We start from the raw sequence: 22,264 nt of genomic DNA, 5'->3' as shown, positions 1-22,264 counted from the left end.
CTGCTGTGTAACTTAGTTTTATTCCACATTAATTAATTCTATTTCCAGTTATTTGGTCCAGGAATTCAGCCTCATCATTGTGACCTCACTAATATGGATGGAGTTGTTACTGTAACCCCAAGAAGCATTGATGCTGAAACATATGTGGAAGGTCAGCGTATTTCAGAAACCACTATGCTGCAAAGTGGAATGAAGGTTCAGTTTGGGTCATCTCATGTTTTTAAGTTTGTGGATCCCACTCAGGACCATATTATTCCTAAAAGACCTATTGATGCAAGTCTTATGGTCAAAGGTCCAAGACACAAAACTGGGTGAGTGAAATTTATTTTCTTCACACTGAGATGAAGGGGAAAAACTTGGGAAAAATAGAGAATGAGAGCAATTCAAATGGCCTGTGACTAGACTATGAATGAGTTCTGAATAGCTGCTTTTAAGTGTTAAATATATAATAACTACTTTAATACTTGAGCTCCACCTTGTGATTTTTTTTAGGATTAGCAAGTGTCCTTTTCATTATGAAGTATTCAGACAAGTTTTCCTAATGCTTGCTTCTGTGTTAAAAACAGTGGAGTGGAATGCCTTATTTTAATGTATTTGAGAGTTCATCCAACCTCCGTGAAAAGTAAAGAAATTGCTGAATGCTTTCAGAGAGCCTGTCTGGTCTTTGTTTTTTCTCAGATACTTACATTTAAAATTCCACTAGAAGGATTTGGAAATTAAGTAGGGTAATCACAAAATGAGACTGTCATGATAGGGAACTAAATGTCTTGATATAGCAACCACTTTTTACAGTGTGATTACTGATCTTCTCGTTTCTGTGTTGCAAGGACTAACAGTCCAGAAGTCCATCCTGTTGTTTCTCTGTATGTTCTGATAGGGGCATAATACAAATACTGATTATAGATTCAGTGACTTGTAGGGGCTTGGGTATTCTGTTTGGCTATATTCCGGAGAAACAATCTTAAAATCAGGCTGTATAGCATGGAAAAAAAAAAAAGTAACATATCTTCCATCCTGTCTGGGTCCAAATGAGGCTACGATTGTAGTATACTGTAGTTTAGAAAAGAAACAAATTGGCTTGGAGATGAATGAGAGAAAAATACCTAGGAAAAGCAGCTCTGCTGGCTAATCTTCTGAGTTAATATAGATGTACACTTTAACCATTATTATTTTTTCTCCACTTAATTTTAATATGGAAGTACACCGTGTGCTTATTGTGGGACCTGTCTGCAGGAAGACTTCCAGCTGTTTGGCTGTCGTGTAATATTTCTGCTTAAATCTTGAGTTCATTCTACATCTAACCTGCAGATCAATAAACCAATGCTCTCGCAGGTTTACGTAATCAACTGCAAAGCACTGTACTGCTGCAGAGCTTTATTTGAACAACAAAATCTCTGGCAAAGAGCTATTGCAGCTTGAACAATCAAATATTTTTTAAATCTTTAGAATAAGCAGATAATAAAATGCATTACTATGATTTATGAATGATTTACATTGTCAAGATTGTTGCACATCTAGTAATGAAGAGCTGAGCAAAAAAGTATATCAAGTCTACTACAGTGAATACAATACCTTGAATATATTTTTATGTGGTTTTGTATTTATATTATTGTCCTGGTTTGAGGATGGTTATTTATGTTTACGTGTATTTATATTTTCTCGCTTGACTGGGAAAAAATGTAACTTCCTTTGGAAAAACAGATTCTTAGTTATCTGTATAAATATTTGTAGTGTTTTTATATAAAGAATTACTACAGTGTTTTATAAAGTGAATATTAACTGGACTCATGGTATACCTCTTGAATTTTAATTTACTAATTTTAGCTACTGTGTTGCTTGTTTGTTAAATATTTAGCAATATAATTTCTGAAAAGTACTTGAAATGTTATTTTGCTTTTAGAGCTGTTCAGGAAACCACATTTGATCTGGAGGGAGATGTTCACAGTGGAACAGCATTACCAGCAAGCAAGGTATTATATTTTGATGTGTAAGTTAGGTCAAAATTACAACATTAGTAGTATTTGGTGAAGTGTGCCCAGTTCATCATTCTCTCCAGCCACTTGCTGTTGTGGGTGGGCTTGGGTATCGTGCATTTGTTTTAATTTTTATTTTTCCCACGAAACTGTCCTGTTTAAGTTTGTGTTAGCATTTGGCATGCATTCCATGCCAAGAGCAGTAAATTTTTTAGAAAGGGAAATTCCTCAAGCCGGGAATCATTTCTCACCAAACTGACCTATTGAAGGCAGATTACATGCAGGTAGAGATTCATATTAGAAATGATACATCATTATCTCATGTTGGTTAGTATATGATTATTGTTATTGGTGGTAGGGTAAATAAATGTTTTATATAAAATGTGGAAGGATGTCCAATCTTAATTTAACCAGGCTTTTAAAATTTAGTGCATGTGACTTTTGACTTTAATAGAGCTCCTGTACACACATTGACTAAACAAACTGTCTCTGCAGTCATAGTTATAAACATTTTATGAGGTGATAATCTTTTCTTGCTTTCTTTCTGCACTGTCTTTCTGTTAATAAATTCTCTGCCGGAGTTGCATTTTCCAGGAGCAAAGAAATAGAGTAAAATGACACAATGGTTAATGCATTTCTTGGTGCTATGATCCACATGCCTCAGATGAAATGAGAGAATGAATTATTTCAGCAGTATGAAATGTAGTAGTCCTAGAAATGCATTTCCTTTTATGTTTTATTACTACTATTATCAAATAGAAATACTTGTAAAGAAATTGAGTGATAATGGTGTGGCATGTTGGTATTAGTAATACTCTGATAGCTTTTGAATACATTTGTTAGTCTTAATTTTTTTTTTTTTCTTGCCACAGACTTCTGATTCAGTTATTATCCTGTCTTTATACCTTTGTATGTAACAATGCCTGCTTTTATCTTGGATGCATTCTTTACCTCTGATAGGAACTTATTTAGTGACATTTTGGAAGGAGGGAGGGGAGGGGAGGGAAGAGACTTTGTAAACTATTTAAAGTGCCTCAAAATGGCTCAGAATTGGAGTTTCTGACATTATTGTATAGCATACCTCATTCTTTTCAGACTCATTAGAAAAATAATTTCAGTAGACCTAGGGAAGCTTGGGAAAATTTAAGGGGTTTTTGAGTTGTACTGTTCGAGAACGCGCATGACATCTTGTTAAATCATTGGTGAATCACTTGTTTTCTAACTGTTGCTCTTATGAGTTTGCTTTTCTGTTTGAAAAGGTTAACAATAACTTTCATTAAAGTTCTGTGAATTCTGGTGATGAAAAAACTATTTTGTTCAAACTTTTGCTTTGAGATGCACTTTTTGGTAGGTTTTCTTGTGTCAAAGCAAATTATTTAGTCCTAGAATTTTCTTTGGAAATGTGGAAACACTTCATATTTTACTGATGTTTTGTTTTCAACTGTAATAGTGAAAAATAATTGCTACATATCTTGCTGCTTAAAGCATCATGTTTCTTCCCTTCCTGATAGGGTTTGATGTAATTGGAAGTCATAAATTTAAAGCTTCGTATTAAGGAGCCTGTGACACTGAAAGAAAACAAATGAAATTGTACATAAAATACTGCATAGGTTGAATTGCCTCTTCTTGTCTTGGAAAATTATATACTGTCTAGCTGATAAGACTTTCCTTAAGAACAGGATAAATTATGGCATGGATCAATAATGTAAAACATTTGGAGCTATTGCAGAAGCAGGGTAGGGTAGCGTAGCCAGTTCTAAATTTGTTAATATGTTTAACTTTGTCTCTTAGCTAAAGTTTTCATTAACAATTAATTCTTACTTTGTGTTGATAACTATGGAACTTTTAAAGATGTTTGAAATTTTCATTATATATTCTTTAAATGCATTAAGAAATAGCTGCTCCTAGCTGGCTATTGTCATCTTTGAATTGTAAGTGTGCTCTTAGATGCTTTGTTGTGGTGAAAACACCTGCTGAGCTGCTGGATTGTGCTGTACTTTTCTCTTCCATTTTCCCATCTCTTTTCAAGCCTCAAATTGACACTTCTTCATTTTAATAGTGCCAGGCACAAATACTGGCTAATCCAATGTTTGCATGCTAAGCACCTGTCCTGCTGTTTTGAATTAGAGCACCAGCAGGCTTGATGGTGACAGGACATCATCAGCATCCAGCATAGCCGAACGAGGAATGGTGAAGCCAATGATTAGAATAGACCAGCAGCAAGATTACCGCAGACAGGAAAGCAGGTAGGCAATGTGTAATCCATTACTTCTCATAATGGAAAAAAACAGGTTCTGTTTCTCTGATAGATCAAGCAGTGTGTTAAAATATTTTAAAATATCTGATTTTCCCTATGGAAAATGAGATTTCCTTTGAGAACTCACTCCAAATAAAACCCAGGGTTAACAACCCAAGCAAAAAACTTGGAAATATTAAAAAAAAAAATTTCTTTGCTTCAATATTCGGTTATTTGTAGTTCCCATTTTATAAAGCCAAGCTGATAGTCATGTCACACTGTTGTTGATTTGTTAGGCATGTCATATGAAATACCTTTAATAACAAACGGACAATTACTTGAAATTTTCATTTGTCAGTGGCAAGATGATGTTGATTTATTCTGGAGAGGGAAATAACCAGGTCACTCCTATTTCTGCAGTAGTGTTGTTGGCGAGTCTTATGAACAAGAATTTTGGATACCTCTGAATGCTTGCCTTGTAAAGTTAAATAAGTTATAAATACACATAACACCTTCTTCTTGGTTTTTGCTTTTATGATATAGTGGCTGTTACTAGGTAGATAAATGCTATCCGATTTTACTCATATGCCCTTTTTCAGGTACAGAGTGCACTTTTCATACCCTGCGTATTCAGTTTGTTTCCAAAGCCATAGTGGAAAACACTGACTTGAAATCATATGCTATTTTCTAGCTGCTCAGTCACATGTATTCATAATAACCTTGTTCAAATTCAGTTTGTGCCCATCCAAAAAGACTCAACTCCTTGTTAGACAATGTCTTTTAATATTAGCATGGCTTCAAAATTTGTCTCTATTTTCCATCATAAATAGAGAAGACCTTGTGGGATGCATCCAAAGATGCTGGGAGTTGGCTGACATCATTACAAAGCCACTGTCTCACCTTTGAAAGGTCATGGAGATCAGAGGTACTGAATGACTGTAAAAGGGCAAATACTACAGCCATCTGCAGGAAAAACAAAGAGGAAGACTGAGAAAACGCAGACCAGTCAGCATTAATTCAGGCCCTGGGAAAATTGTAGAACCAGTCCTCATATAAGCTATTTTAAGGTACAGAAAGGACAAGAAAGTGGTTAAGAAAAGGCAACATGGATTTACTAAGGATAAATCACACTTGACCAACTCGACTGGCTTCCATGATGAAACAACTTGCATAGTTAATGAGGGGAGAGCTCTGGGCCTCATCAGCTACCTGATTCTAGCAAGGCATTGTCACAATCTCCCAGAACATCCTTGTTGATAAGATGATCTTGATCAGAGGACCACAAGGTGGGTGGAAAACTGGCTAAACCGCCAGGCTGAAAGAGAGATAGTTAATGGCTCAAAGTTGAACTTGGCAGCTGATCGTGAGTTGAGTTTCTCAAGGTCAGTATTGGATCTGAAACTACTCAGTAACTGTATCAACAGTCTGGGTAACTACATTGAATACATCATCGCCAAGTTTGTGGCTAATACCAAACTTGTAGGACAGCAAATAAGCCACAAAGAAGAGCCACTGTTCAGAGAGACCTATGCAACAGGAATTGCATGAAGTTTAACAAAAGTAAATGTGAAGCCCTGGACATGAGACGGAAAACGCCAAGAGCAATGTAGGCTGAAGTCTGACCATTTGGGTTGTAGCTCTGCTGCAAAGAACCTTGGGTCCTGGTGTATAGCAAGCTAAAGTCAGCAGTGTATACTTGCAGCAGTGAAGGCAAACTATGTCCTGGGCTGCATCAGCAAGAAGACAGCCAGCAGGTCAAGGGGTGTCATTATCCCACTTTACTTGGCTCTTGTTAGGCCATACCTGGAATACTGTGTCCAGTTTTGGTGTCTCCAGTTCAAAAGAGATTGAACAACTGGCAACAGTCCTGTGAAGGGACATTTCCACCGAGGTGATTAGAGGATTAAAGAACTTGATGTATGAAGAAAGGTTGAAGGGATTGGGGTTTTTCAGTCTAGAGAGGAGGTGTCTCAGGGTGGAGGTGTCTCAGTGTGGGTCTAATCACAATCTTCCAATACCTAAAAAGGTAGTTAGAGAGAAGATGGAGGTGCTGTCATCACAAGGATGCTGGTTGACAGGCAATGAGCAGAAGTTGTTTCTGGGGAAAATTGTCTGGCTGTAGGGAGCAGGGGAGAGGAATCTTCACTGTGAGACCAAGTGAACATTGGGATATGTTGCCCAGAGAACTGGTGGAATCTCCCTCACTGGAAATTCTCAAGATTCTGCTTGACAAGCTTTGGATAACCCTAGATAAAGCCCTGTTTTCAACAGAAATTTGGAGCACATGATCTCTAGAGGTCCCTTTCAACTTAAGCTTCAGTGTGATTGGTTTGTTTTTTGTTTTTTTTTCCAGAGTCCAGTGTCTTGGTCAGTTCTGATAAAAAGAACATATTTATGAAAAGCATGACTGGGTACCTAGAGTTACATACCCTTGATAAGAGAAGGCTCAGGGCAGATCAATGTGTGTAAATACACGATTAGAGGAACCTATTTACTGTGAGAGTGATTGAACACCAGAACAGATTGCCCAGAGAGGGTGTGGAGTCTCCATCCTTGAAGATACTCAAAACCTGACTGGACAAGGTTGTGAGCAACTTATTGTATTTGACCCTGTTTTGAGCAGGGAAGTTAGACCAGATGATCTTCAGAGGTCCCTTCATACCTCAGAGTTTCTGTGACTCTGTGAAAAGTGTTTTTTTTTTTTCAAATGTTAAAAAAAAAAATACAAGATTGTATTGCTGTCTACGTAAATCAGCTTTAAATTTAGATGAACTGCTATGATAAATGGTAAAGGTAAGGTAAATGTGCTGCAGGGTTAAAAAGTGCAGTGACTCAAGTTGTGAAGCTTCTAGTACCTTTAGGTGGATTTATTATTCACTAGCCAGAAAACAGAGTTAAAGGAAAAAAAAAAGGGCAGAAAATTATGTTCCACCTGAACTGAATTTCTTATGTTCTAGTGTTTTGTGGCAGGGACATCTTTTAAATGCTTTCAGTGAAATTACAGTAGAATACAACTCTGTTCTACTCTGCGCTTTCTTGTTAGTGTGCCTGGGCATCTTGAGTGGTTGTTTTTTGTTTGTTTTTTTTTTTTTTAGAATGGTTTTTATTGAGTTTGCTGAAGATCTAACTCATTGTTGAAGTCCTAGCGTGTTAAGTGTAATTTTCCTATCTCAAAAGATCAAGAAAACTACTTTGTGAACTTTTTATAGCCTGTCAGAAGTTCTTGAGGCTTCGACTGTTAATATTTCCTGAGTTCTAACTCTGCATTTGTATATGTGTGAAGATTATTAAATTTCTGTATTTGTGCCTTTCAGCAAAAGCACTTGTTATAAAGCAGATTATCTTGTGCTGTAGTTGTATATTTCAAAAATACAGAGCCATCTGTAAGCTGCATCTTGGCTTTATTACTTTTTTAAAGTTTGGTTTTTTTTTTTTAATTTCTTCTGAAGAGAATATGCGTAGTAGTCTTATTTTTACTATACACAGGGTTTTTTTTCACCTTGATACCTTTATGCGTGAAATGTTTTGAGACGCATCCAAATTACGCTTAGATTTGTGATAGGTACAACCACAGAGATCTTTTTTTTTTATCACCATCATTGACATTGCTATTTTATATCTGTGTATATCTTATATGTATATAGTATGTGTTCTATAATTACACTGAGAGTTATTTATCTAAATACAGCATTGAGTGAAGTAACTGCTATGTTAGTTTGAAAAACCAAAAAATGTTCACTGAGCAGTTCCAGGTTCTTGTTACTGTACAACTAGTCCACATCTGTACTAAGTGTCCTTGTCTGTTCTTTTTGTGTGTTCATCACTGCTGTTCAAAGGTGAATAATAAGGCATACAAGACTTTCTTCGTCACTCACTGAAGGGGTTGAAGACCAAAAATTAGAACTTGGCTGCCTTATTTTTTCATCTCTATTCTCTAGAAAAAAAAAAATCTTGAGAGCATCACTCCAGTTTACTTATTGGGTATGGTTGTTCTGACTGAAATGTGATTCTGTGAAATAAAAGATGACTACTATTTAGTTAAGGATTATGGTTATACATCCTCGTTAGATAACTGACTTCAAGTAGCATGAGCAAGCTTATAAGAAAAAAAAAAATTACTTTTTGCCTTGGATACTCTTCATGAGTTCTCAAAAATATATTTGGTTGGAAATGAGAATAGTGATATGTAAGTGGTGTTAATGGAATGCAGACATTTACCTGATTCCTAATTTTAACATGCCTTACAAAATTTATGTGGAGGTAGTATGCTGGCTAAAACAACCACAACAAGGACACAGGATATTTTATTTTTTTTATGCAGTTTATCATAGACAATTTATCTAGGACAATTCAGAAATATCTTTAAAATGTATTATTGTTTTTAATGCAATTTTAAAATGTAATGTTACCTGACACTATGCTTGGAGAGGAGACAATGCCTAATCAATATTTTATGGCCTTGCTAGACATACCCTAACTAGACTTTCAGACTTGTTTAGCTCAGAGAATTTCATTGCTACAGAGATGATTTTTCTATAAAAGCAATAGCACAAAGACAATATATTCTTAAAATGTATCCCGTAACAAAGCAGGTTGGCTAGCTGCTATCATATCAGAAGCACAGAGAGTTATTTTAACTTCAATTTCCAATTTGCGAAACTTTATTAGAGAGTTTTTCTTTTGTGTGTGCTTAGGGAAGGCAGAAAATGGTACATTAGTTTAAGGAAACTCATATTAAGGTAGTTAAAATAATTGACTGCTGCATCTGTTCCTGGAGAACTAATTTACAGGTAAAACTAAATTGACATTTTTTTAAAGAAGTCTTTCCTCTTGCTACTTCATATTCATTTCTCTCTTAAAGCCAGTTTCCAAAATTCTGTAAGCAATCATGCACTAATCCACATCAATTCTCATCTCTTGTGCCGCTTTCCCTCCCATTGGAGGGAAGATAGAGAATCCTGTTCCTTTGTGCTCTAAAGAAAAGGAAATAAATGATCAGCTGAAATCTTTCACTGGTTTACCAGCCAGTTTGTTGAAACATTTCTTTGTCTTACTACCATTCCTATAATGACAGATGAAAAATTTCACTGGAGTTGTTACTATAGTTCTATTTTGATAACGCTGTGTGAGTATTAGTTATTCTTCTACAGAAGTAATTAAGTTCTCAGTGAAGACAATGCACTTTTGACAGTGTGGAGGTAGTGAGAAATCAGTTCATCTTAAATTTATTGCAATAAAGCCGGAGGAAATGCTACAATTTACACACCAGATGAGTGCTCTTCATAAAGAGAGCATGCTGTCATGTTTGAAATGTAACTGAACTGGCAGAAATTTGTGTACATATTGCCCTGCTGTGCCTGCTGTTCCTTAACTTTCAGCTCCCCAGAACTTCATTTTGTTGAGCTCCTTTTAGAATAAAAAAAGAGCATCATCTAGATGGTATAACCGAGTTCTCTGGTTTAAGTTTTTGCAAGTTAAAAAAAATCCCCCTCAAAATCCCACCAAAACCCAAAGGTACCCTTAGATTTTTGATTGAACATCATAAAATTTAACTTTAGATCCTTTGGCCTGAGCCTTCAAAGATGTCTCGTGGATTTTTACTACAGGAGATACCTGAATAAAGACTTTCAGTGTCCTATCTCTGCTTTGTGGCATAACTAAAATCTCTCAGAATAAGATTTATATAATCGTAATACATTCCTTTCTTTATCAAAGTTGCTGGGGAAAGTAGAAGGCTACCTATTGTGTTGCATGTGGTTAAAAATGGCTACTGCATGCAGAAGCTATTAAGCTTTTACATATTTCCTAAAAATGGGTGCCTATCTACAGAGAACAGCTCAATTAATGCTTCTGCTTGAGGGAGGAATGAAATAGGTGCTTAACCTTTTGTAGACACCAGAAAAATGAATTTTCTGTTCATTTTTCTCCTCTGTGAATTCTCTGATAGGTCCAAGTAAGACAGAGCGCTGCAGTCAGTTTAAGTGAGGACATAATTCTAGTGCTCATGGAATGACTGCTGTTTCATAACGTAGCATAGTAACAGCCAGGCTAGACTTTACCTCCTTATCAGACAAAAGGACAAATAAGTTGATCAAGTTCTCATTGATTTTGAGGGCATTAAAGCTAGCAAAGTACATTTGCTGTAACCGAGCTGACATTTCAGTTGAAGCTTCCTTCACTTTCTTTCATGTGTCCATGAATAATTTGTTATTTGAATCCTGCCGATGGCAGATGGCAAACTGATCCTATCAGTCTGCCATACAGTGCAGAAGAGGATGTTAATTAATATCACAGACTCCACAGTTCAAGTCTGTACTTTGATCTGTTGTCTTGCAGACATATAGCTTGAATGATTCCAGAGGACAGGTAGGAAAAGGATCATTTTGGGGAAGGATGTTTTGTCAGCGTTTGGAACCAGTATATTTGGGGAAATCTGTCATTTTATAGTGGAATTAACATCACCTGTGTGGATTGTTTTAATTTTTGTCCTCTTTCTTTAGACCTCAGGATACCCATGGACCAGAACTAATACTACCTGCCAGTATTGAATTCAGGGAAAGCTGTGAGTAAATTATGAAGTTATAACACTAACCTGTTGACACGTTTCTCTGTGGTGTAATATTTCAGTCTGTTTGAAAACTTCAGGGTAATTAAGTAAACATTGAAAAGAATAATGATTAAACAGGTGATAGCTAATCCAGTAATATAATTTATTGTGTTGGAGAGGGTGAACAGACACTTCAGGTATTGAGGCAGGTTCGTGCATATCTATTTCTAATTGCATTTCAACACTTCATCTTCAGATATTCAAATTTAACTGTGGAAAAAATTGTTAATCCCACCTCCTCAATAGTACATTGAAGCCATTCTCTTCTATACACAGTCCTCCATACCTCGGATAATAGATTGCATCTTGGTCAAAAGCCATTTTACATAAAATCTGCTTAAATTCTAAATGAAAATTTAAACTTTTTTTTGTTGTTGTTGTTATCTTGGTCCCGAGGTTTTTAAGGTCTCAGATGTGGTAGAAAAATTATCATACCAGAGATTGTCCAGGATTCAGATATTTGAAACTAAATAGATTTGTAAGCAAGCAAAGACAGATTTTTATTAGTATAAAATTCCCTATAAGGGAGCTTTGTAGGAATAAAACAGACAGGAGAAAACTTGCATTCTCCTGTTCCCTTGAAGATGCAAATTTTCAGCAGAGAGAGAAAATAGTACAAAATGTTTCCTGATAATCAGATATTCCAGCTTTATATAGAAGTGTGTTGTTATTGTGCCTAAGTAACTGTAGAATATAATAAACAATTTAGAGTTCAAATTCTTATAAGTTGCTCCCCTCTCCCTGCTGCTGCCTCCAAAAAGAAATCCTCTATGCCCCAAGGTATGAAATTGTTTTATTTAATTTTCTTTCTGTCTTTGGCTTTATGGCATATTTTTTTCCGCTTTCTCTGCAGCTGAAGATGCCTTCTTATCTGCCATTATAAATTACACAAATAGCTCAACAGTTCATTTTAAGCTGTCACCTACGTATGTTTTGTATATGACATGTCGGTATGTATTGTCAAGCCAGTACAGACCTGACATCACCCCTACTGAGCGTACTCACAAAGTCATTGCAATAGTCAACAAGATGGTGAACATGATGGAAGGAGTTATACAGGTGAGTTTATCTGCAAAAACACGTCAAGGGAATTAAATACACCTAGTAGATTATCTAGTAACCTTAGTCTTTTTCTTCGTGTTTAACCAGCTGTTGTTAAAGGTCAAGCTAATACTTGCATTGATTGCCCATACGAAGGTTTGCTTTTGTGTCAGTGAATATTGTGAGTGGTAAGAAACGCTCTCCTGAGCCATGTGGGAGGTTAGGGAGGGGCTGTTGCTCTGAAGATACATTCTCTGAGAAGAGCTTACTCTTCTGTTCTCTAGGTAAACAAGTTGGATATGCCTATTAAAGAATATTGTATAGATAGCAGTTGTTTGCACTGATTGATGCTTGAAGTGAACATATTAAAAAAGAAACACAACTCTTTAATTTTGATCCTGTTAATTTTACAACTCCTGTAACCACAAAAATGGTAATAAAACTGGACTTTTTGAACCAAGCTGACAAATTTGCTTTATAAAGAGACATAAAAGTTCTCAAATGTTCTGTCATATATAGTCTGATGCTATTGCTGTTACCTGGGCAAGGCTTCTACAGAAGCATAGGGGGAGTTCTGTTTTGTGCAGGAGTGCAGGATAAGATCAACTGTGTGTCTGTGAAATTAGACAATACCTTGCATTATGTAACTGTTGATAAAATGTAATGGTCATTTCTTGAAAAAGGAGTGCTAGTTTCAGGTATCTTCACGAACTAATTAATTATTGTAATATTTATTTGCAGGTTTTTCTCAGAGGAAAACTTGAAATGTATTTCTATATTTATTAAAACATATACGTTTGTTGCAAAAAGTACTACCATAGTAGCCTGTATAGAGCAAGGACCCTGCTGCACTAGGCACTGTACAAGCATACAAACCCATCAGTCCTGCTTTAGAGAATTTATGATGCAAGTGTTACACATCAGGTTGATTAAGGGAGAAGAGGAGAGTATACAACAAGAGTGGCATGAAAGTCACAGCGAACCAAAATTGTTCAGCTTTTGTAATGATTTAGAGGAGCTTTCAGTAGGGAGAATGTTATTAGACAGCTCTGTAAACAGTAACAACAGGCTCCCGCCTTTCACAAGAAAGAATGGAGAAAATGCCAGTGTTGAAGACACTTTACAGTACGAAGACAAACACTAGCCTTTCATGTCCATTTGGAAGATGATGAGAGGTTGAAAGGTGGTTTGAATCTGAATTGATGAACCAGTACATTAGTTTGAGTCTTGATACCGTGGTAAATGGATATTTGATGAAACTGAAATGGTATCAAAAGTTAAATATTCAGGTTCTGCTATAACAAAAATAAGATCTGGCTGTGGAAGAGTGGATCTATTAAAAGTCAGAGGAGAGACTTTGGCAGCAGTGGAGAACATGAAATGCAAAGAGCCTGAACATGAGCAATTTATTTGGGAGAATGGAAAGTAAACTATGAAAGGGCAGGCTTCAAATATAATCTGGAAGTTCCAGGGCCAAATCAAGGAAGGTCACTCATTTTATGTAACTAATGTAGACGGGGAACAATGACCCCAAAAAGACTTGGGTGACAGGGATGAGTACAGTGGGAAAGCAAATATAAAGTTCTGCATTCTTGATGTTGAACTAAAACAGATAACCATCTATCTGCTAGAAGATAAGAGAGGTGGGCTCAAACATCAGTTTGATTTGAAAACAAATCAAAGCTGGAAAATAGATTATTCTGTGAAAACAGTCATTTACAGCACTGAGAAGGGCTTCCCAAATCAAGTCCATCCTTGTGGTTGTTGCAAGCAAGTGCATTTTATGTAATCCTCCTAATTATAATTTTGTAATACTGTTAACAAAAGTGTTTGTCTGGGCTGTCCTTTCTTAAAAAGGCCTTTTCTACAGCCTTGCAACTCTATAGCCACAATCTAATCTCCAACCTAAAATTTAAGGAAGACATCAGCAAGGAAGTGGTGGTTGCATTTGTGGTTTGTGAAAGATGTTATCTAGTGGCAAGAAATAAACTGATGAGAGTTGGAGGTTAAAGAAAGTTGGGAAGCGGTTTTTACAAATGTAATGCTGAAGAAGCTGGAGGAAAGGGGGAAAATTACAAATATGATGAAAGAGTAGAACACCAGTGAATTTCAAGGTTAATGGGCTGGAGACAAAGAAGTGCATTGATTCTAAAGCTTGACCAGGAAAATGTCATTAGCTTTGACCTGTCTTAGTGGAGAATAAACAGTATTAGCTAAGCTCAGTCAAATTACTTCATCTAAGCTGTAGAATGAGTGGTTATATCGATAGCTGTCACAGTTAAACCACCACATAATAGGTTGTGGTATCACAATAGCTTTTTTGTATGTCTAGACTGTAAGGCATGCCTGTACCGAAAGGGATCTGAGGGTGTGAAAGATGGAGAAGACAGAGGGGGGCAAGATGGAGAAGACAGAGGCACCCAAAACAGACCGTAGAGGGAAGGTGCACAAAGTCTTGTGCTGTACTGTGGGAGTAAAATAAATTGTTTCAATCCTAATTTTGCCTGTGTAGATCGTAAGGAGACTCAATCTGGATAGCTTTCTGCAGTTACTCAAGAAGTACTTGCTAACAAGTTAAGTCTGTGACTTTTTGTAGTCTTTGCATTAGTGATGCAAATATTACAGAAGACCATACAAGATAGATAAAATTGAAGAGAACTATGAGAAGGCTCAGTACTTTTAATAAAAATCTAGGAATAGAAACTTAACTCAATACAAAAAAGCCAATTTTTTGTATCCTGATTTTTATTCTTTTTTCCAAATCATTCCCTAGCATTTCTGATCTTCTGCGAATTTTAACATTTGTTTGTAGAAGGAGCATCTCCTTTCATTCTGTGCCAACACATCTTCAGTCAGTTTAGAGTGCCCTGGTTGAAAGGGGAAAGAAACAAAAAAGGAGTGGCAATTTGTTTTGGTTTTTTTGAGCTCTAACTCAAGCTATAATAGTAACAGCAAAGGACACCTCAAATTTTTGTATCTAAGCTCACTGTGTTGCAGGTTGGGGAGAGTGGTCTGAAAAGAAAGCCAAAAAGAAATAAGTAGCAGCTCAGTTTTACATAATCAGACAAACATATCTGGTGGGAGGGTTTTTTTGCTCAGCTCAGTGTAGCTTTTATGTACCAGCGTTTAAGCAGCTTAGTGTGGTATTTAATTTGACTCTCTTTTGTTGTTTAAAATGGTCTTTTCGTTCTCTAATTGAAAAGCCATTTATTAAATCTGTCCTAGGTGTTTTTATGTTTTCTGTTTGGTTTTAGTTTGTTTTTTTTTCTGGTGTGGATTTTCTGTCCCCCTTTGTGTTTTTTTGTACATTGTCTTCATTGCAGCAGTGTGGGTTGGCTAGTTACCCCATTGCCTGCAAAAAGTTCTGCAGGGTTTCTGTGGTGCACTGAGCGTGGAATAACCAACTAGTCTGGGATGTCAAATAGTATAGAACACTCCTTGAATTAATTATGACATGTGGGCACTTCAGTTCTTAGCTGTTGTGCTACTAGTCTTTTTAAAACAATTCAATTTTTAAAAGGGGCTCAGTTGCATCGTAGCTACTGATTAATGCATCTGTGTATAACTGTGAACATAAGTGTTGTACCTTCATATTAGTGTTTTATTTCTAAAACTATCATGATTGTTCACAAGTTTCTTTCTTCTATTCTGTTTGATTTCCTTCGTCCGTTTTTCTCCAGGAGGTAGACCAGGTTGATCAGGTAGGATATATTGCTGGGAACTGATCCTAGCTATGTTGGCTTAGCTCAGTTTCTCATGCTGCTTCCATATCAAAATAAAATACTCAAACAGCTGGACTTGAACGGTTCATAACACTCATTCAGCAACTGGAACATGCAGTACTAAAATCCTTTTTTGACTTTGCAACTTTTATGGCATTCCATAATTTCTGCTTAACGCACTTCAATGTGGATATGAAATGACCAAAGTTCTTTTTCTTCCCTTTATTTTCTTTTTTCGTTGTTTGTGGTTCCTATTCTTTGGATTTCATCTGAGGTTGCCTGGCCTGGCATTTGTGGTCGGGAGATGGTGAGATAGATCAGTACTTGATACTGAATCACCTGGTATCAAAGCCAGTGAGCGCAGTATCAGGGTGGCAGTGGGCAGTAGTGAATATGCGCTTAAAAGTGCACAGATTACCAGATACTGCATTCCGCTAAGCTCTTAGCACCATGTAACTAGATGCTTATGCCGTGGCTTTATTGATATTGCTATTGGCAATTTAACAGATTTTTCTGTGTTCAGTGAATGTGTTAAAATTGAACTTACCAGTTACAGCAATTGCAATATTACATATAAACATTTTGCAAATATCTGGTATCTGAGATATGTTTGGTGAAATGGGAAAAGGTACTGGTCTATCTTTTGGAGCCTTTTTAAGATGCCGTGCTTTATCAGAAAACTATTTCCCTGTATTATTTCTTGCTTCTTTCTACTTACAGAAACAGAAGAATATTGCTGGGGCACTTGCCTTTTGGATGGCAAATGCATCTGAATTACTGAATTTCATAAAGCAAGACCGTGATCTTAGCCGAATTACAGTGGATGCACAAGATGTTTTGGCACACCTGGTTCAAATGGCATTCAAGTAAGGCTGTCAAACTTCTGGTTCACTTAACATATTCTATGTTTCTGTGGTTTTTAGAATAACTTCACATTTTTTGCCAAATTTTAGGTACAGCGCTAGTGTCTTTTGTGTATTGTTAAATATCTGAGAGGAGGCCTTGTAAGAGAGGCTAAACTTACCTCTTTAGACAGATATTTTGTTTTAGGAATATAGACCACTGGGCTATTCAAGGAGTTTCATCTGTTACCTGTTCTTGTGATAGTTGAGGCTGCAAATAAAAAGTTTTGGGAAATTTTATTTAAATTTAGTTTGTGTTGCTTGTTTTCTTTTAATTTAATGTTTTTATGGAGATGTAAGGAAAGGTTATTTCTGCTGCTAATATATAATTGCATAGGTTTAAATATTTACGGGTCTCTAAAGTAATGAACCTTGTGTTCTTTAAGGGCTTCTAATGATATTAATAATCTAGTCCTTTCATAATCCATGTAAACAGCAATTTGCACAGTGGGGTTTTTTGCACAATTTTTTCTTATAAACGTAAAGACGGGTTTTGGCTTGGGGTAAAATCAACCTGTGCTAGTCAGCTCAGGCAATTACAATACTGATTAAAAGAAAAATTGAATGAAGTATCCAATGGGAAGGGAAGTCCTTCTGAGGAAAGGATCCTCGAACAAAGATAACAAGATAATCAACAAGAAAGGCTTAATTTTTGTACATATTTCAATTTACTTTTTTTTTTCCCCAAGACAGTATTAAAAAAGTTGGGTTTTTTTACCAAACTTGTGTCTCTGAAACTAATGTTTAGAGAAGTCCCAGTCCCAGTATGAGTCACCCAAGGTGGGAGTGGCTGGGACTCAACCCAGCCTTCCCCTACTTGTAGGATGTCTATGTGAAATATAGTTTTTTCATACTTCTGTAATAGTACAGAATATAATCCTTTTTTTGTACTGTGACCATGGTTTACCTGGTTAGCTTAAAGGGGGTTCGTAGTGCTCTAAAGAGCAATATGTAGTATGTGAAACCTTATCATTGCTTTCTGAACTTCTGAAAGGTATCAGAAAAGCACCAAAACACTTTGTATGTACTCCCACAGATTTTATTTTTTATTTTTTCTGTTGGTGAACTATGGGAAAATAGGTTATATCAAGTAGCTATTTTGACAAAATGTTTCAATTTTTTATAGCACCTCTAAATTGTTAACTGTTACTGAAGCTCTATGCCTTTTTGCCACAGGTCACTGTTCTGGACTGGTGTCTTGAAACAGCTCTTTGCTACTTCAATTTGCCAGTTAGTCATTGAAGACAGAGTATTTCTGTGGCTAGGAAGGAATGGCACTGTATTTTTCCCTGTACATGATGAGCAGGCTGGGTGCAAAAGGATATTTTTCAATTTTAGCTGTGTGTGAATTCTTTCCTAAGTACACTGTAACAAAGAAGATTTCAAATGGATATATTAAACTTTTGGAGCAAGAACTGTGGAATATATATTTAGAAGGCAAATAAAAAAGCACAACAGAAACATGAAAAGAAATAAATCTGCTGTGAAAATGTTATTTGATGGTAACTGGCATACACCAGAATTGGTTGAAATTGCCATGGCTTTTGTTTTCTACCAACTGAGGGTATTTAATTAGAAATGTTACCACTGGAACAGAAAGAGGAGTTGTAGAAAGCCATGAAATGTTTTCCTTTATATATGTGATTACAATTTGAGTCCCTTTAGTTTCAGTTCCTAACAGAAAATGTATAAATGTATAAATGTATAAATCAGAAGAGAAAGAATACTAAAACAGAAGAGAAATACAACAATCAAAAAAAATACTTGCTCAGAGCACTAGGGCCATTTTCAGGGTCTTGTGCACTGGATCAGAATAGGAAAATTATTTTTCTTTTAGTACTACTCTTGGTAGATTTTAAAACAGAGAAAAGTGTATTTCTGTTTGGAAAAATAGTTTGTGCAATCTTACAGAACCAAAGGTTGGCCTCGCAGCATCTTTTTATGTAGTGTATGAACTTCACTTACAAGTGTGGTAGCGATATTGCATTTAAGTGACTGTGTTTGTTCCCTGACAACCTAATTCTTTTCCCAGCATTTCTAGGAAAGGTATGGGAGAACTGGTGTCTCTGACCTTTTAAATCATTTGGTTCCCTATAGTCACATACGTAACACTGCAATTTCAGGAATCTTGCAATTTGATAGATCTCTCTTCTTTAAAAGCATTCATAAGGAACATATACAGGATTTTAAAATTTCTTTGTTTTCCCCCTCCCTTCCAGGTACCTGGTTCATTGTCTACAATCAGAGCTTAATAACTACATGCCAGCGTTCCTTGATGATCCAGAGGAAAATAATCCTCAGAGGCCTAAAATAGGTAGACTACTTGATCTTTTCTTTTGTCTTCTAAACCATACAATTAATTAGCAATAAACAGAATTTTTCTTAAAGGTGCTATGGCATTTACAAGTTGCCCGAACACCTGAGAATTGTTTGGATCAATTTTGTATGGATGATAAGAAAGGACAATAGTGACATTCAAATGATCTATAATGGGTTTAAAAATCATGGAACAATTTAGTTTGGAGGGGAACTGGGTGTCATCTAATCCAGTGTCTTGCTTGAGGCAGGTGCAACTGGATGAGGTTGTTCAGAGTATTGCCCAAGTTGAGTATTGAATCTCCAGTGAGGGGTGGAGATGCCACAACATCTCTGAGTAACCTGTTTCAACATTTGACCACCCTCATGGTGAAAATACTTTTTCCTATATCTAATTGGAATTTCCCATGTTGCAATTTTTATGTTGGTTTGTCTGTTATTCTCAGCTATTACTGTGCACCTTTGAGATGGATCTTGTTCTGAACCCTCCTGTTAGGTAGATGAAGACAGCAATAAGCTGTGCCCTTAGCCTTCTCTTTCCTCAGGATGAACCAAATCCACTTCTCTGTCCCCCTCTTATGGCCTTTTCTCCAGGCCACTAATCGTCTTGGTGGCTTTCTGCTGAACTTGCTCCATTAAATCAGTGTCTTCCTTGTGCTGGGGAGTCTAAAACTGGATACTGTGCTCCAGATGCAGTCTCACAGATGCTGAATGCATAGGAGGGATTGCTTCCCTCCCTTCTGTTAGCTTCACCGCTGCTGACTTAACAGCTTAGTGTGCAATTGGCTACCTTTCAAGCAAGGACACGCTGCTTAATCGCATTCAACTTGATGTTTACCAGGATCTCTACATCATTTTCAGCAGGACTGCTTTCTATCCAGATGGCACCCAGCTTACACTGTTGCATAGACTTATTCCTTCCCAGATGCAGGACTTGGCAGATGCCTTTAAACTTCATGTTATGGCTGTCTGTCCATTTCTCCAGCATACTGAGGCCCTTCTGAAAAATACTGCTGCCCTTCAGTGTATCAATATTTCCCCCCAGCTTAGTATCATCTCTGAATTTGCTGAGAATGCACTCCATCCAATCACGCAGGTCATTAATAAAATCATTAAAAGGTGTCAGTCCCAGCCTGAGTCCATGAGGGAAACCACTAATAGCTGAGTGCCAGCTGGATTTTGTATCCACAAATCCACCAAGTCCAGTGGTCCAGCCAATTCTCTAACTACATTATCATCTGCTTATTCAGTCCTTATCTTAACAATTTCACTATAAGAATGCTATGGGAGAATCTGAGAAAGTACCTCCCAGGTACTAGGGTTAGGCTGACCAGCCTTGTCGATTCCTGCCAAGAATCCCCGCCATGATACTTTAAATATCACGGAATCACAGAGTTTCAGAGTTGGAAGGGACCTCTAGAGATCATCTAGTCCAACTCCCCTGCCAAAGCAGGATTGCCCAGAGCACATTACTCAGGACTGCATCCAGGCGGGTCTTGAAAATCTCCAGAGAAGAGGACTCCACCACCTCCCTGGGCAGCCTGTTCCAGTGCTCTGTCACCCTCACCGGAAAGAAGTTTTTCCGTGTATTTGAATGGAACTTCCTATGTTCTAACTTGTGCCCATTGCCCCTCGTCCTGTCACTGGGAACCATTGAAAAGAGCCTGGCTCCATCCTCCTTCAACCCACCCTTTAGATACTTGTAAGCATTAATAAGGTCTCCCCTCAGCCTTCTCTTATGATAGTGCTTTGCAGCAATGTCAGCCTTCCTGGGCTGTTCCTGTCCATGAGAGCGTTCTACTTGTGTGCTGTCCCACTGTGTTTGTAATCCTGGCTCAGTGACTGTGCTCAGACTTCTAATGCCTCTTTGTTGTAAGATAGGACCCCCCATTGTGCTTTTCATGGGGAAAGTGCGAGAGCTTCCTACATTATGTAGCTTGATGACTAAAGAGGAAAATCGAAAATGTAAAAAATACTTAGGTTTGAAGGGATTAACCAGGGATAAAAGGTTAGGAAGAGTTAAGATAGTGATGTTCTGAATAATTGAAGTAAAGATGATCTGCAGAGCTATTAAGTACAGTTGTTCTGTTCAACTATGAAGAGTATTTATACAAAATTCATATATACTTCCTGGTCTTTTGGGTATTAAACTTGCTGCAATTGCTTTGTTCCTGTGTTGAACGTTGAAGGAAGAATGAAAAGATGTACTGTTTTGATTTTAGTGCCCTGTACTGTAAGAGAGAACTTTCTGGAACACAAGCCCTGAAAAATTAGCAAACTGACATTTGAATAAAGGCAGACGATGTTTATTATTTCAGTTATTTTTGAGCTGCTTTATAGGTTTCTGTCTTATACAGATAATTTTTTTTCAATCACAATACTGGGTTTCAATGCTAAAGAAATTAACTTGGTGATTTCTTCAATAGAAGTTTCAGATAAAAGTATTGCCTTAAAAGAAGGCTTAGACATAAATGTTCTACTTGCATTAATATATTCCACCAGGAAACATATAAGGGTGTTTGCTCTTGGTGAAGCTAACGGGAGGACCCTATTGCTTCTTACATAATATTGCAATGAACTAGTGGGCAACAGGAAATTTGAGTAGTATTTTAAAAAACTAATATGCAACCAGGAGATGCGTTCTGCAGTTTAAGTATGTCATGCAATGCCAATAGTTTTTGCTGAAATTTTTGAGTTCAGTTTGATATTTAACTGCAAGGAGCTATGGAATAATTGCAATATGTATTTGAAATGGTAGAATATAAAGTTTTTAGCTTATTATTAAAAATAACAGAAAAATGAGTTTACACAAGTGAGGATGTGATTTAAGTGTCAGTTATGACCAATGATATACTTGTATACTAAATATTTTCCCCAAAGAATTTATTTTCCTTTCAGGAGTTAAAAAACATATTTCAGCTCTCAGTTCAATGTTGCTCTATCTTGAAAACCATGAAACAGTAAATTTATTTCTGAAAGTCTGTATAACTTAAATACATGTAGGTTCCACCAAGCATTCACCAACCTGGGTTAGGTGTCTCTGTATTTTTATTTATGGCCTAAAGCAGTTGTACATTGCAGTATGTGAATGTGATTTACTTTTTGTTTTATCTCTGTAGATGATGTGCTGCATACGTTGACTGGAGCTATGTCCCTCTTGCGACGATGTAGAGTGAATGCGGCTCTGACTATACAGCTCTTCTCACAGCTCTTTCATTTTATCAACATGTGGCTTTTTAACAGATTAGTTACAGCCCCAGATTCAGGGTTATGTTCACATTATTGGGGAGCTATCGTTCGTCAACAGTTGGGTCATATTGAAGCCTGGGCAGAAAAACAGGGTTTAGAATTGGCTGCTGATTGCCACCTGAGCAGGATAGTGCAGGTGAGTGTGTATTTCTGATTAACACTTCTCACATAATTGTATATTCAAAGAGAGTATTTGTATATTCTCTGTTCCTAGAGAA

At 36.8% G+C, this 22,264-nt stretch overlaps 1 protein-coding gene across 1 annotated transcript in view; it reads left to right on the top strand.

The window, feature by feature from the left end:
- The window catches only part of AFDN (afadin, adherens junction formation factor), a gene marked incomplete at its 3' end in the record, with an annotated part of 130,818 nt that overhangs the window by 58,966 nt on the left and 49,588 nt on the right, over positions 1-22,264 (top strand). Inside the window, exons 10-18 of the mRNA XM_082481149.1 lie at positions 49-311; positions 1,901-1,970; positions 4,101-4,219; positions 10,710-10,771; positions 11,670-11,875; positions 15,538-15,558; positions 16,300-16,445; positions 18,701-18,795; positions 21,917-22,182. Of these exons, the coding sequence (XP_082337275.1) occupies positions 49-311; positions 1,901-1,970; positions 4,101-4,219; positions 10,710-10,771; positions 11,670-11,875; positions 15,538-15,558; positions 16,300-16,445; positions 18,701-18,795; positions 21,917-22,182 (1,248 nt within the window). The remainder of the gene's footprint in view (positions 1-48; positions 312-1,900; positions 1,971-4,100; positions 4,220-10,709; positions 10,772-11,669; positions 11,876-15,537; positions 15,559-16,299; positions 16,446-18,700; positions 18,796-21,916; positions 22,183-22,264) is intronic.

This window comes from Vanellus vanellus, assembly GCF_965231255.1.
Source record: "Vanellus vanellus genome assembly, chromosome: 3".
Lineage (NCBI taxonomy): Eukaryota > Metazoa > Chordata > Aves > Charadriiformes > Charadriidae > Vanellus > Vanellus vanellus.
Note: the sequence above shows the minus strand (reverse complement) of the source record. Positions and strands in the feature narration are given on the sequence as shown.